General features: G+C 36.5%; 1 protein-coding gene and 1 long non-coding RNA gene across 2 annotated transcripts; one reads left to right on the top strand and one right to left on the bottom strand.

Moving 5' to 3' along the window:
- The first annotated feature begins 1,780 nt into the window (after positions 1-1,780).
- On the top strand, positions 1,781-5,046 carry LOC125673834 (snRNA-activating protein complex subunit 1-like). Its single transcript, XM_048910678.2, has 2 exons — positions 1,781-2,880; positions 3,397-5,046. Exons 1-2 carry the CDS (start codon positions 1,854-1,856, stop codon positions 3,696-3,698), a joined length of 1,329 nt encoding a protein of 442 aa, XP_048766635.1. The 5' UTR covers positions 1,781-1,853; the 3' UTR covers positions 3,699-5,046.
- Positions 5,047-12,082: 7,036 nt separating this feature from the next.
- On the bottom strand, positions 12,083-13,624 carry LOC125673842 (uncharacterized). Its single transcript, XR_007369794.2, has 3 exons — positions 13,413-13,624; positions 13,141-13,237; positions 12,083-12,229 (listed from the first exon to the last, which is right to left on the bottom strand). It is a non-coding gene; the product is annotated as an uncharacterized LOC125673842 (long non-coding RNA).
- Between the last annotated feature and the right edge of the window lie 1,157 nt (positions 13,625-14,781).

Genomic DNA, 14,781 nt, shown 5'->3' with positions numbered 1-14,781 from the left:
ACAAATTACACAAACAGTTGTTAAGGAGTGTGTGGTGGTTATAAGTTTTCTGATATTTCTCATCAGAAAAACGAGGTCTTCATCGATTTTGGAGAGATAACAATGAAGCGAGCCTGCTGTCGGGACGTGTATGCACGGTCTGCAGCAGGTCAAATTGACAAACTAATATGTTATGATGACCCTAACTGACACCAACCATTATACATGTTGAATAATTTTTCTGCGCAAAGGTGTTTATGTTTAAGTCATTTTTCTTGAAGAAAGCCTCAGAATCGATATCTTTAACTGAAAGAGTGTTGATGTTAGATTTGGGGAGCGTCTATTCGTGTAAAGAGAGAAAAATAACCAGAAAGTGAATTTTCCACCGCATGGAAATGGGGTACAGTGCATGTTTCAAAATTTAAAACGATTTGGTTTAAGTAAATATATTTCAATGTAAGCATACATTTCACTCACACATGCACGCACACGCACGCGAATATAAATAAATTTCAATCGCTCCTGACGAGAGAGAGAGAGAGAGAGAGAGAGAGAGAGAGAGAGAGATTCTACTACAATTGTAAAACACAAACTCAAATACACACACTATATATAAATCATGACACGAAGATTTGTATAATACAAACTCAAACACACATCATGACACGATGTGAGAGAGAGAGAGAGAGAGAGAGAGAGAGAGAGAGAGAGAGAGAGAGAGAGAGAGAGAGAGAGAAGGGGGACTAAACTCAAACACGTCATGACACGATATAAGAGAGAGAGGGGAAGAGAAGAGAGAGAATTACAATTGTAAAATACAAACTCATTTACTGTAATTAATTCAACAATGTCTTACAAGAGACTAGCTATGACACATAGTAATTTGGTATTTTGCTAATTTCTATAGAAATATACAATCTGCAATCAGCTGTGAGTTCATACTATCATTAAGAGATCGTCATTTGAAAATTTGGACACATGCAAGTGTGGTCAATTAAAGAAAATAGACTGTACCAGTTAGATCGTGACCCCCCCCCCCCCCCCCCACCCCCCATCGATTATTAGGTTTCATAGAAGGCAGGCTTCAAGTAATAGATAATATTTACATTCATTGAATGTTTTCTCTTAAATTTCTTTTGAAATTCACATTACTTTCATCCTCGACAATGAATACATGTTTTGTTGCAAACTAGTTTGATCCGGTTTTCTTTGTATATACCAACCTTTATCAAATATGGAACGTCGTCAAGATTTAAAGGGTTAAGTTGAGTTGTTAGTTTGCCGTTTTAACATCTATGTTCAATAAAATATCTTAGTAGAAGAAGATGTGGAAGAATCTGAGGCGTCTTTTAGTTCACTAGGATATAACAAATCGACATATGAATGGAAATCAATTATGATTATTGTTAATATATTGCTGTTCCGTTTAAAGGAATGGGTCAACGATATGATATTATATATATACAGGTCAGTGTAGTTTATACTTTTTAAAAAGATACATGAAAATATAAATAAAACAATAAAATGTATTTCTATGTTGCTTTATTGCAGAATATTTTTTTCCCTGTCCAGAATGCTTGCTACCTTCGTCACCCGATAAAACAAAGAAAGCATTTATTGTTGAAATGAAGACAATAATCCCCAAAGATTACTCACTAGAAACTTATTTTGGGGAGATTTTCGTCAAATTGTATTAATTACATGTATTTGAATATATTTTAAAACTTAATTTTATTTTCTATCATGACAGTGAAAATATACGCAGAGAAATTTTTCTGCACGAATAAGTTTTGACGCGAATTGCTAAAGAATCAAACAAAGTGAAAGTAGGACAATATAAGCAGCACAGACTGACAGAGCACAAAATCGTGACAATGAAGCGCCGATTTCCTCCATATAATCCAGCAAATGGTGTACGGACAGATTTTGAAGCTCTTTTACAACGATTTACAGAAACTGATTCAGTAAGATATGAGGAATTCGCTGAAATATGGAAAGACATGAAATTTTCCCAAATATACGCGGGACGACAAGACGATAGAGAAGCGCAGGACTTTGTTGACGAGTGTTTGAAGATAGCATTAAAATTTTACTTACCACCATGCAGTTTTCAAATTCGGGTCGGTGGTTTGTACATCTTATATGGGATATACTTCACCCAGCCAATTCTTAGGAAACGGAAAATTCGAGTGATACCAGATATTTGGAATAAAATACTGGAATTTCAAGCCGAGGCTCATTTACAGGAGCATTTAGATGTTGAATTCATATTTCACAAGTTGAGATATTTTGAAGCGTTTGAGTTTTGTGCAACAGAGTCGCATGTGTACCCAAACAAAAGTGACACTATAGTGGAGGATGCAACGACACGGGAGGAGTTCAAAGAAGAACAGAGCATGTTGTATGACTTATTCTCCACTGACGTGTTAGAACAGTTAGCGGCTGTCCATCAGCATTACCATCACATGAAAGTGGCCATGGAGAACCAGAAAAACATCAGCCGTGGAGGAAAAGAGACAGACATGCCAGCAAAATCCTTAGATGTTATTCAACAAGACTTGGTGCCGAGCATCACAAAAGCTGTCATTCACTATCAAGAAAAAAGGAAGACTGTGCTCAACACTAAGAAACACACTGCGGAGACAGAATCTGAGGATGAACATGAAGGGGATTACTCTGTGTTTTTACATATAGGAGAAGGATCATCTCGTCAGTCATCTGTTAAGTCTAAGGCCTACAAAAAGTTGGCCAAATCTAGCAGGTCGAGGAGGCACAGACAAACTCAAGAGGATAGTAGTGAAACTGAGGACAGTCCACAGAAAAGAAGAAGGAAGCAGAGAACATCCTCCACAGGGAGGGGCCAAAACCAGGAATCACAAATAGAGAGCAGTTATGATACAGGTGTGATGTGTTTTCATTTCTTTCAATATTAGTTTACTTGAAAATGTGACTTGAATCGATTTAATGGTGACAGCATCTTTTTGAATACTTAATTTAAGTGCAGCGTCACTCAGGTCAGAGTAAAGCTGCAACAGAAATGTCTAGGAATAGATTCTAGCTAAAATTTGCCGATTTCAACATACTGTATGTTTTAAAAGTACATGTATTATGGATCATTAGGTTTTGTCTCTGAGCAAACTAAGTGTATAACAGATTCAGATTACATCCATACATCTCCCTCTTGAAAATCTTGTCAAAAATCAAAAAATCATTTGTTTTATATGTACATGTATCTCTTCTAGTTAAATCCTTCAACTTTTGTATCTACCTATACAATGAATGAATATTAATGATAAAGAATATAAATTGTAACTTCTAGCAAAAATTTTTAATCAGTCAGTCAACTTTCTACAGTCAGTTCAAATGACTTTTCTTTTAAAATAAAACAGTCAGTGTTCAAATGACTTTTCATTGCAGATGGTAATCAAGTCAAAGATGAAGCTGCAAAATTTGATGAACATGGAGACACCATTTTAATGAGTATGCCCACACTTACTGAGGAGGAGCCCTCCAAAAGCACTGCAAGTTGCAAAGGAAAGTCCCCTCAGAAGGGGAAAAAGTCTGCCAAGACCACAAGGTCAAAAGGATCTAAGGGAACCAAGTGCAATCCACCACCTCGGGTGGCTCCTGATGAAGATTCAAACATAAAGCCATCAAAGCTGAGAGTCAAACTGAAATCTGGTGCTAAAGCACGGGGTAGACCCCAAAAACGTACATAAATGGAAGAAATAGAAACAGAAAGTGATGTGACACTGTACTAAATAGTGATGCTGATGGTTTAATGTTATCGGTGCATGATGAATGCAGACATGAAGGCCTTGTACAATTCATAAGATATACATCAGCGATGCAGCTGTTAAGGCTAAAAATATAAATTATTGTGTTTTCACTAACATTCAAGTCACAAACTTCATTTTAAGAGTTACAAAGAAACATTCTGAATATTTTCTGATCACAAGATAAATGTTGGAAGTCTATTAACATAATCAACATGAGGGACTCATTTTCAATGCAGCTGTTGAATATGAGCACTTCAGTATATAACCCACAAAGTAATTTAAGGTCAGTTGGGTTAGTGGAAACGGAGCAATTTTTAACAAAGTTTGGGGGTATACTGGAATCACCCTGTCCGTCTGTTTGTCCATAGACATCATTTTTCCAGAGGATATCTTTAAAACACCTATGAACAGATTTCATTAAACGTTATGTACATATCTTTTATATGAATTGTGAAGTTGTGCATCTGCTATTTTGAGTGAGATATTTTAATATTCAAGGAGTTATGGATATTTTTTTCCATTTTGATGGGGTGTTGTCAGTTTCCAGAGTATATTTTAAAAACTAACGAACAGATTTGATTAAAATTTTGTGTATATATTATGTATATAATGAAATTGTGTCCCTGACATTTTTATCGAGATTCAATTTCATTAACATTCAAGGAAATTATTGATATTTTCATTTTACGGGTGTTTTTTCAACTTCATTGACTTAGTCGTTTTCATTTACATTTTGTAATGATCAGGGGGTATTAGTCCCGGACCCTCGGTAGGACAGTTCCACATGTAGTTATTTTAGGCCTGATGTATTTTCAATATTCATTGACCTACGCATTGCAATCTGTACCAGGAACTTATTAAACATGTTTAAATCTGTACTAAGTAATTCTTGGTAATTACTTGGAGATGAAACAGTACTGATGTTAATGGTTTCTTGTTCATGATGAATAAATTTTCTTGTGTTGATGCTTAAAGATTGAAAATTTAGAGGGGGTATTTTGAAAAAAAATATTTTTATTTTTTTATGTTAAACATTAAAAACTGAATTCATTTAATGTTGACTGCCAAAATTTGGACCTTCTGAAAGCATGAATAAATTTACAGCAATATGTTAGCCTTAACTCTGCTATTAGATGACACATTTTACTGAAAGAATACTTGAAATGTGATAGATATAATAAACTGAGATCGATATCCACTTATTTTGAAAACTTTGTAAACAATAATATACCACTATCTTTGTTTACAAATTAAATAATAAACTCTTTAAAATGAGCTTCTTTGGTCATGTATGAATTCATGTTTTTTGTGAAACCTTTTCAACACATTAGACAGTAGATTTTGATCATAAAAAGTGAAAAACAAACTTTGGGGGGAAATTGTGAACCAGTCCCTTTTACTGTCTGCAAGTTTAATCTTTATTATAGGTATTTGAACTCTTAATTAAGATACATTTAACTGGGGAATTGTAAGATCTAGGTCAAAAGTATATATGATAATGGCCAATGACATTCTCAATAAGGTCACTACAAAAGAAAAGGATAGAAATATTTATCTGGATCACATTGACAACTTCGTAATTGAGGAGTGGTATAATTCACATTTACCACAAAGTTTGCCTATGACTAAACAATATGTTTTGACCTTGAACCAAAGAATTATGAAAAATATTTTTCCATTCAAGAACTAGTTGTTCATTAATATTGAAAAAACTTGAAATAATGTCTGTAATTCAGATACATTAAAAGCCCATACTTGACTATAAGATTGGTTATTGCCAAACTTCTGAGCTGAAGACTTTTGAATATTTTTTTGTGGTATTAACTTTGAATGTACAGGTTGTGTTTGATTGGACAATATGTTATGATCCCTGAACCAAGGTCATTTTGATATTGTCAAGGATAGTAAAATGTGAAAAATATTTTTGTAGACTTCATATTTGTTATGGATATCGAGGCTCATTGTTGGCTTAAAGGTCTCATATAATCAGACACTGTGTCATGATCTCAGACCATGGACATTTTGATCAAGGTCTAGCAACAGAACTGTAGCTCAGGAGGGAAAATATCGGGACAGACCAGAGAACTATACAAACTTCTACGTGAGAAGAAAAAATCTCGCGCTGTGACCTTCAATTCGACTTTTAGATATATCGATGACGTTTTGTCTATTAACAATGATAGCTTTCATTCATATGTCGATTTGATATATCCCCGTGAGCTCGAAATAAAGGACACCACAGAGTCGTCCACTTCTGCTTCATACTTAGATATTTTATTGAAAGTAGATATTAACGGCAAACTGACAACTCAACTGTATGACAAACGGGATGATTTCAGCTTCTCCATCGTCAACTTCCCACATTTATGTAGCAATATTCCATTATCACCTGCATATGGTGTTTATATATCTCAACTGATTCGATATGCAAGAGCTTGTTCTGGGTATAGTCAGTTTTTAAATCGAGGTAAGCTACTGACAAACAAGTTGATGGTACAGGGATTTCAACAGTCTCGATTGAAGTCAGCATTTCGCAAATTCTATGGTCGTTATAACGATCTAGTTCGTCAATACAACCTCGCATTGGATCAAATGCTGTCTGACGTGTTTCATACCGTTTGTTAAGCCGTTCTTGGCACACTGATTTTGACTGTGGATAACTCCGTTTACCTGATCAGGATATAGGGCTCACGGCGGGTGTGACCGGTCAACAGGGGATGCTTACTCCTCCTAGACACCTGGTTCCACTTCTGGTATATCCAGGGGTCCGTGTTTGCCCAACTATCTATTTTGTATTGTATACAGGAGTTATGAGATTGATTACTGTTCGTTATCTTCACCTTGCATACATCCATTCGTTATAAAACCCTTCGTTTTACAGCACACTTTTCTTGCGCTTAATTAAGGTCGTATATCTCTGTACTTTCTAATTTGACATCACAGCCTCAGAATTACATACATGTATGTCCTCAGAATTACATACATGTATAATATTAAGAAATTCCTAACAGATTTTCCCACTACACTTGTATCAAAGCGACCCGCTCCAATAATGATGTAGCTGTAAACTGAAAAGGCTTGCTATATGGAGTCCCACCTCCCAAAAGTGCCAACTACTGAAAGTTACCAACAAACATAGATCAGAAGCCAGCTGTTATAAAATCCGCCGTCACAGATTGGACGCTGCCAAGAGCCTCAGATAGAATGGACACCACCACAAGGAAAACCGACTCCATCATAATAAGGGACATTTATGTCACTGTCCACAGTGTATTACATCCAGAAGCTAGAAGACGTACAAGGAATATCAGCCCGATTTGTGATGCACATCATCTCGCAAACCAGCAGTGCTGGATACTTACCAGCTGTCATCATTAGAGGAAAGACGAACGAGATGTAAAGCAGTGATGGTGTACAGGATAATGCATGACCTGCATGGTAGTCATCCCAACATCAGAGCTACACCCAACCACGTTAGCAGTCAGAGGTCACACCAACAGATTCCTACACCCAACCACGTCAGCAGCCAGAGGTCACACCAACATATTACTACACCCAACCACGTCAGCAGCCAGAGGTCACACCAACAGTACACCCAACCACGTCAGCAGCCAGAGGTCACACCAACAGATTCCTACACCCAACCACGTCAGCAGCCAGAGGTCACACCAACATATTACTACACCCAACCACGTCAGCAGCCAGAGGTCACACCAACAGATTCCTACACCCAACCACGTCAGCAGCCAGAGGTCACACCAACAGATTCCTACACTCAAACACGTCAGCAGCCAGAGGTCACACCAACAGATTCCTACACCCAACCACGTCAGCAGCCAGAGGTCACGCCAACAGATTCCTACACCCAACCACGTCAGCAGCCAGAGGTCACACCAACAGATTCCTACACCCAACCACGTCAGCAGCCAGAGGTCACACCAACAGATTCCTACACCCAACCACGTCAGCAGCCAGAGGTCACACCGACAGATTCATGGTGCCGTATGTAAGGACCTAAATCTACAATCTTTTTCGCCCGATGGAATCAGAATCTGGAGATCAGTGGACTGGACCCATATAGACAGGAGGTCCTGACCTGGGTCTGTTTAGACAGGAAGTCCTGACTTGGACCTGTTTAGACAGGAAGTCCTGACTTGGACCTGTTTAGACAGTAGGTCCTGACCTGGGCCTGTTTAAAATTGAGGCATGATCCCCTGCTGACTACGTTGGTAAGATATGTAGTTGTGAAAGTTTCCAATCATTACTATTGTATTTGGTCAGCGTCCGCCGTGCTTTAACAATTGAACACTTTTAATTTCCGATAACTATCATTACAATTCTTTTCAAAAACTGCCAAAACTTCACCAATTTTCAAAAATCTTTTTCTCTTCAAATTCACATCTGTAAAAAAAAATTAATTGCATGTAGAACAGGAAGGTCATTACCAAAATGGTAAATTTCATTATCTTCGAGATAGAGGTTCTGACTCCAGGGCGGGGCCAAACTTTGTATATATAGTGTTTATGTGTAAAACATTTCAATCATATCTGAGATTTTTTAATTTTTTATTTTTTTTTGGAATATGTTTTATTGATCAAATCAAAAGGATTGGGAATAAGTTCCAACAACTTACTAGTCCCTCTTCTAAAATCTCTAATGCTTTTGATATATATATACTAAATTCAGACTAAATAGATATATATGAGCAGGTAACCATTTACTAAAATTGTAAATTTCATGATCTCAGGGGTAGGGTTTTGGTTGCCGGGTTGGGCCAAAATCATTTTAATGACTATTATGTTTATCAACGTCATTTCAACATGGTTAATAGTTTCAGGACATTGTTTCCCATACATATCTGTTAAATGTATCATTTAGTTGTGTGAAAATAAAGAATAATGAACGAACTCCCTGTACTTCCTCCTCATTAGCACAAGAATTCAGCTTTGTGCTTTTCAGCACTTTGATTTGTTTTCTCTTTGGGTGTCGACATTTTCTTTCTTGTTAAAGATTATATGATGAAATATTTCCGAGTATATATAACCACTGCTCAAGTTCAAATATCTCATGAAACATTGATAGAAGTTCGTTTAAAATAAATTATGATATGATATCCTATTACACGCTAGACAGGTAACATTTATATATACTAGTAAATACGAGGGGGAGGGAGGGGGAGAAAGAGGTTTAATGGGGAGGTTCTTATACTTTTTTTTTTTCATAACTCCTCGTTTTTCCTTTTTCACCACTGATCACATCGGATATACGTATTCCATGCCGTTCCCATTGTGTTTTGATAGAAAAAAGAAACAATTTATAAATACAGAAAATAAAGAATACATTTGCAATATCGCGTAAGCCTGTTATATTCAAATGTATTATAACCATACCGCGTTGCGGTGCATATGGGTAATAAACTGGCATGCAATATGCTTCAGTATCCAAATGAAATGTAATTTATCACTATTTAGGGGGAGGGGCTACCCCTGTCCGCCCTTTCATATACATGTAGATATAGAATAGTCATTCACTTTGAAGTGTAGACAGAATATCAGATCTGGAAAATGAAAACGTTCCAAACGTTGAAGTAATATGTAATATGTTGGTTGGGTTATAACTAGACTTGCTCAAGTCTCTATGTTTTTATTACATTATCATTTCATCCAAATTTTACTGTGTTTCTCTGCTCTCTACAGTCTCACCAAACATCTATGTTTGGCATTATCAAAAGTATTAAAGAGAGCACTGATTATTAAACATAGAGACTTGAGCAAGTCTAGGTTATAACATACATGTATGAAAGGATGCAAGAGGAGAGAGAGAGAGAAAAGAGAGTAAATATTAAGGTAATTCCACCTTTCTAGAATTATAAGTTAAATCTTTTATTTGATTGTGGATTCTTCAAATAATATATCTTGGTAACAAATAAAACTGATAAAATAAGTATGTTGCGGTATTAATAAAATTGTTATCAATTAACACAATATACTTGTTATCAACGTCAGAAAATTGCAATTCAGCAGTATCAAAATTTCACAAAAACTGGTTGTAATGATATAAGTGTTCATAAATATTTCATGAAACTGCTTCTTTAGAAAAATATACACAAAGTTGGTGAAAAATAAAGGAAATATATCGCATAATGGACTTGACAAATGATTTCATGATAACAGAGTTATTGCCCTTGGATTCAATATTTTAAAACATAATTGATTATTCATATACATATATAACTTACACTTTTGAAATATTTTACGGTTAACAAGATTTTTTACAATAACTATTGAAAAGGACTTAACAAAATTTATGTTCCTGTCATGCATAAATCTTATTAAATCATTGTCTTTGCAAAATCTTATGACGTCACAGAAGGGTGGAAATACCTTAAAGAGACACTACAGCTCATTTTCCACATTTTAATAAAGTGTTTTTTAAAACATGTATTGATAAAATGATAAAATTCATATCGATACTGACAATTTTGAACAATTGGGATGCATCAATTTACTCTCAACTGCGCTTTGAAGATCGTTCGGAATTCAAAGGTTTCTTCATTCTGACTCGGACTTTTGAATGCTTATTTACATCACGTGGTTTTGAATGACAGCAAAGGTGTTGTGTAGGAAATTATTTAAATTCCCCTTCAAGGAGGTCCACACTCACCTTTCAAGTATAAGAGTATTCCCTGCTCCTTAAAATAAGTAATTATATCAATCATTATTTCAACAGAAACCCTTCCATGTTCCCATTGACCGATGTTTTTACAACTAACACGTGTCGTGTTCAGATAAAAATAGCACTTACTTTTAAAAGTAGTGTCTTCGCAGCTAATCTCAATGGCAGATTTAGGGGGGGGGGGACAGGATCCCCCCTCCCTTTTTACGCCACAGATTTTGAATGAAAATCCAAATTTTGCACCAGAATGGCCGATTACTGTGGCTAATCTTTGACTTTCACACCCCCTTCGGAAATCCTAGATCCGCCACTGAGTTACATGGGTTTCTCCGAACTCTTTGCTTTCCAACGGTCAAACTGATACCATGGTAAATTTTATTTCACGTATGAGTTTTATCTCATTCTATTTTTACCTCTTTTCTCACAGAATCTGTCAAAATTCTAGATCTATCAACTACACTTTCTCTCACTGGACGACATGCTGCACTGTTTACTGTCTATGCGCATGCGTCTGAAGACTGAAAGGAGGAGACTCGATATTTTTTGTATAGGCCATCAAAAAGTATTAATTTTTACGTTAAAACGATAATTTTTTACTTTAGATAAATGTTATTTTCGCAAAGTTCATACTTTCAACAATGCAACAAAAATTGAGAAAGCACTAGGAAAATTGTCATTTCATGATTTTTGCGCAAAATGAGCTGTAGTGTCTCTTTAAAGTTGAACAACCTACACTTTTTTAAAAAACAAAACCCTGACCGTGGTATAGGTAGAAATATTTTGCATATAGAAAGGAAACAATTTGAAAATTAACTGTAAATGGCGTTCGGCAGAAAATATAGCAAAGGATTTCCAATGGAGTTTCAATCAAAAGTGACATCTAAACTTGTTATATATAAATGGTGCCTAAAAATAACAGCTATCCCTTCAATATTTTTTCTGAACTGTCATATCTGTTTAATGATACATTAACCTTTCCAAATATGATACAAATCATTGATTGATTGATTGTATCTTGCTTAACGTCTCGTTCGAGAATTTTTCACTCATATGGAGACGTTCGTCACCAAGACCGGTGAAGGACTTCAAATTTAGGTCTATGCTCGGCGCTTACGGGCATTGAGCATGTGAGGGTTCTTTAGCGTGTCACACCTACTGTGACACGGGACATCCGTTTTTAAGGTCATCTCCGAGGACCCGTGACATTCACACCTGATGCCGAGCGTTTGGCGATGGAACTACATGTATCACTATCTGTTTTAACGACTTCGGTCTGTCGCGGCCGGGATTCGAACCTCGGCCTTCCGCATGCGGCGGGGCGAACGCTCTAACCTCTCGGCCACCGCAGCGGTAACTGTTTCAATACAAACAAGGATTCTAATAGAAATTTCAAATTTTTGACGATTTTTCATCAATAAATGGTGTTTTAGCCTCAAAATAACAACTTTCCCCTAAATATATTTTTTAAAACCTTGTATAATGTTTAAGGATATATAATGAAAAGAAAGCTATTGTTGCAATTAGTTCCCATTTCCAATAAAATTTCTTTATTTCTACTAGACTATTAGCTTCCCGGCCCCGAGTATAATAAATCCGAAGTGTATTCCTGGATCCGCCACTACCAATGATAAATAATGGTCCACACAAGATGCATTTCAAACTTTAATATATCTTATATCAAAGTCATTCCACTTTGAGCGATTGACAGTAATCATGACACTCCACAGCGAACTCCTTACAAACGTCCGACCCACCCATTTGTTTCTGCAAACAATAACCAAAGCCTACGTAGCTCCCTGAAATTCAAAAGCATTCATGTGTATCACTATAATATACACATTTTAGTAGTAAACATTGAGACCAATCTGTAATATATTACGAGTATACTTACTATGACAAGAAAAGAGATATATGTATAATATTGGCACGTACTGGTAATTAAGATTCTGAAAATTCCTATTGATTTTGGGGTACACAGGTCAAGGTCATTACGAGACTTCATAGAAAAAGTTTGTAAATACTCTACCGATACTCGATTGGTTTGATGCTTCACGTGTAGCTTTATTATCAAGAGAGAAAGAACCTTGCGAGGGGATATTCCTTGCGAAAAGTCTCTTTTGAGAATCTTAACATCATGTATCTTTAACATTCGCGTTCAACTAAGACGTTTAAGATAAACAGAGACTGTTCCTTATAATATATGCCAAGCACCCAGCATTGTTCGTCTGCTGACAGAATAAAGCGCCCTCTATAAAGGTGGCGTCTCTATATGACACAGCAAACAACAAACATTTTATTGAAATACCAATAAAGAAAGCGCCAAGTTTTGTAGTTTTCCAAAAACAGGGAAATGTGCATCGTCCAACATGAATGCCTGCACATGAACAACACTACATATGACTAATCTAATACCGATCTGGAAGTTGAGCGACTCAAAAAGGAGGGGAAATTTGTTGCGTTTAAGGTGTTTTGAAACAAATACAGAAAACTCTATCTATGCTATATTGTGATCGCTTTTTCTCTCAAGAATTTGAGGATATGAGACATTCGTGACTGTACAAGGTGTCATTATTTTTGTCGACATTCTGTAAAAATAGCTAAATTTAGGTTTAAAAGACTAAAAAGTAGTAGTACCTAGTTCTTTCACATATAGCGTATGGTATTTCAGATCATTGAAACGTTTCAATAGTTCAAATGCATCACTCACTTGGCATGGGGACAGGTAACACCTCTGCAATGGTTAGGAAAACAAGAGCCACGCACAGGAGACTTATAAAGGCACGCATACTGACGTCACTCAAATCCTGTGGAGAACAGCATTAAAGCTAACATTGCTCAGTTTTATCTATCATGATATATTGTAAAAGAGTTTGAAAGATTTATGATTTTATACCAGGTTTTTTTTTTTTTTTTTTTTTTTATCTCAAAGCACTAAAATTTTAACCCCACGCAAATAGTGATCTATGGTATCTCGCTTACCTTGTTACCCAGAATGACACTTAACTCATGTAACTGGAGAATGCGTCAAGTTGTGACTCTGTTTAAAGAAAATTTAAAGATAAGGTACCTGGTATGTTAAAACAAAGTTCAGCCTGTGTCACACGTGACTAATAATGATTCGCGTATAATTTGCCATTATTAGTCATTTATCATTTTCAGTGCATAATTATACATTTTTCATCATATCCCTTCAATCATGTTTTCCCCTTCAGTATTTCTCAAGAAATCGATAGCTACATTGTATTTATATAAATCACTTCTCCTTTATGAACAGCCGCTACCCCGAGTTTATGGTCAAGTTGTTATGCTCACGCAGGCCCCGATATTGAAATTTAAAACGAGAGGGGGGGGGGGGGGGGGTGTATGTTCCGTACGTTCCAACAAATATTTAAAGTAATTTCCTTTGCCTGCAGATGTTGAAACGATTTTAGTGTGAAGATGTATATTGGTGATGAGTTACAGAGAAAGTTTGTTTTTTGTTCCAAATGTGTACAGTATACAGTAGTAATCCACTTTTAACAAACGTATTGCCCTCTATAGAATTCATTTTTCAAACGTTTTAGACTGGTTTACAAACGTTGACGTTTTCCGCTGTGTCGATGAATTCCAGAAAAAATTGTTTCAAATGACCTATTTTCACCAATCATGTACCTTGAATTTCTTAGAATTCACACAGGATGTATTTCACTATTCATGTACATCTACTCAAACTTTGATAAGGATTACTAGGTTATATGTGTGTAATTTACCACTAACATAACAAAAGACATAAATTTAACTCAGAAATGTGTTTACTCAGGTTATGAATGAAAATTCATGAACGGCATGAACTTTTATCAATACGGAATGCTTGAAATCTGATAACAACACCAAAAGCCATTTCATTACAAAAAGTTAACAGCAAACCAGAGAAAGAATTATACAGTTTTTGGGGATAGTCCATCATTACACTTAGTCGATGAAGTGTCAATACCGGGTATGGCCTCCCCTTGCATCAATGACGGCTTGACAACGTCGAGTTATGCTGTCAATAAGCACCCGGATGTTTCCAATGGGAAGGTTGTTTCACTCTTCCACGAGGGCGTTTCCGAGCTCTGCCAAAGTCGTGAGTTGTGCTCTACGGCGTGAAAGGGCAACCTGCAGCATGTTCCATACATGCTCAATCGGGCGCGCTGGCCAGTCCATACGGACAATTGTCTCCTGCTGAAGGTACTGCTCCACCACCCTGGCGCGATGAGGACGGGCGTTATCATCCATCAGGATGAACTCAGGGCCAACAGCACCAGCGTAGGGTCTGACGTAAACATCGAGGATCTCATCCCGGTACCGCACCCCCATCATTGTTCCT

Source organism: Ostrea edulis, chromosome 3, assembly GCF_947568905.1.
Source record: "Ostrea edulis chromosome 3, xbOstEdul1.1, whole genome shotgun sequence".
Taxonomy (NCBI): Eukaryota; Metazoa; Mollusca; class Bivalvia; order Ostreida; family Ostreidae; genus Ostrea; species Ostrea edulis.
This window is presented reverse-complemented; position numbering and strand designations above follow the sequence as displayed.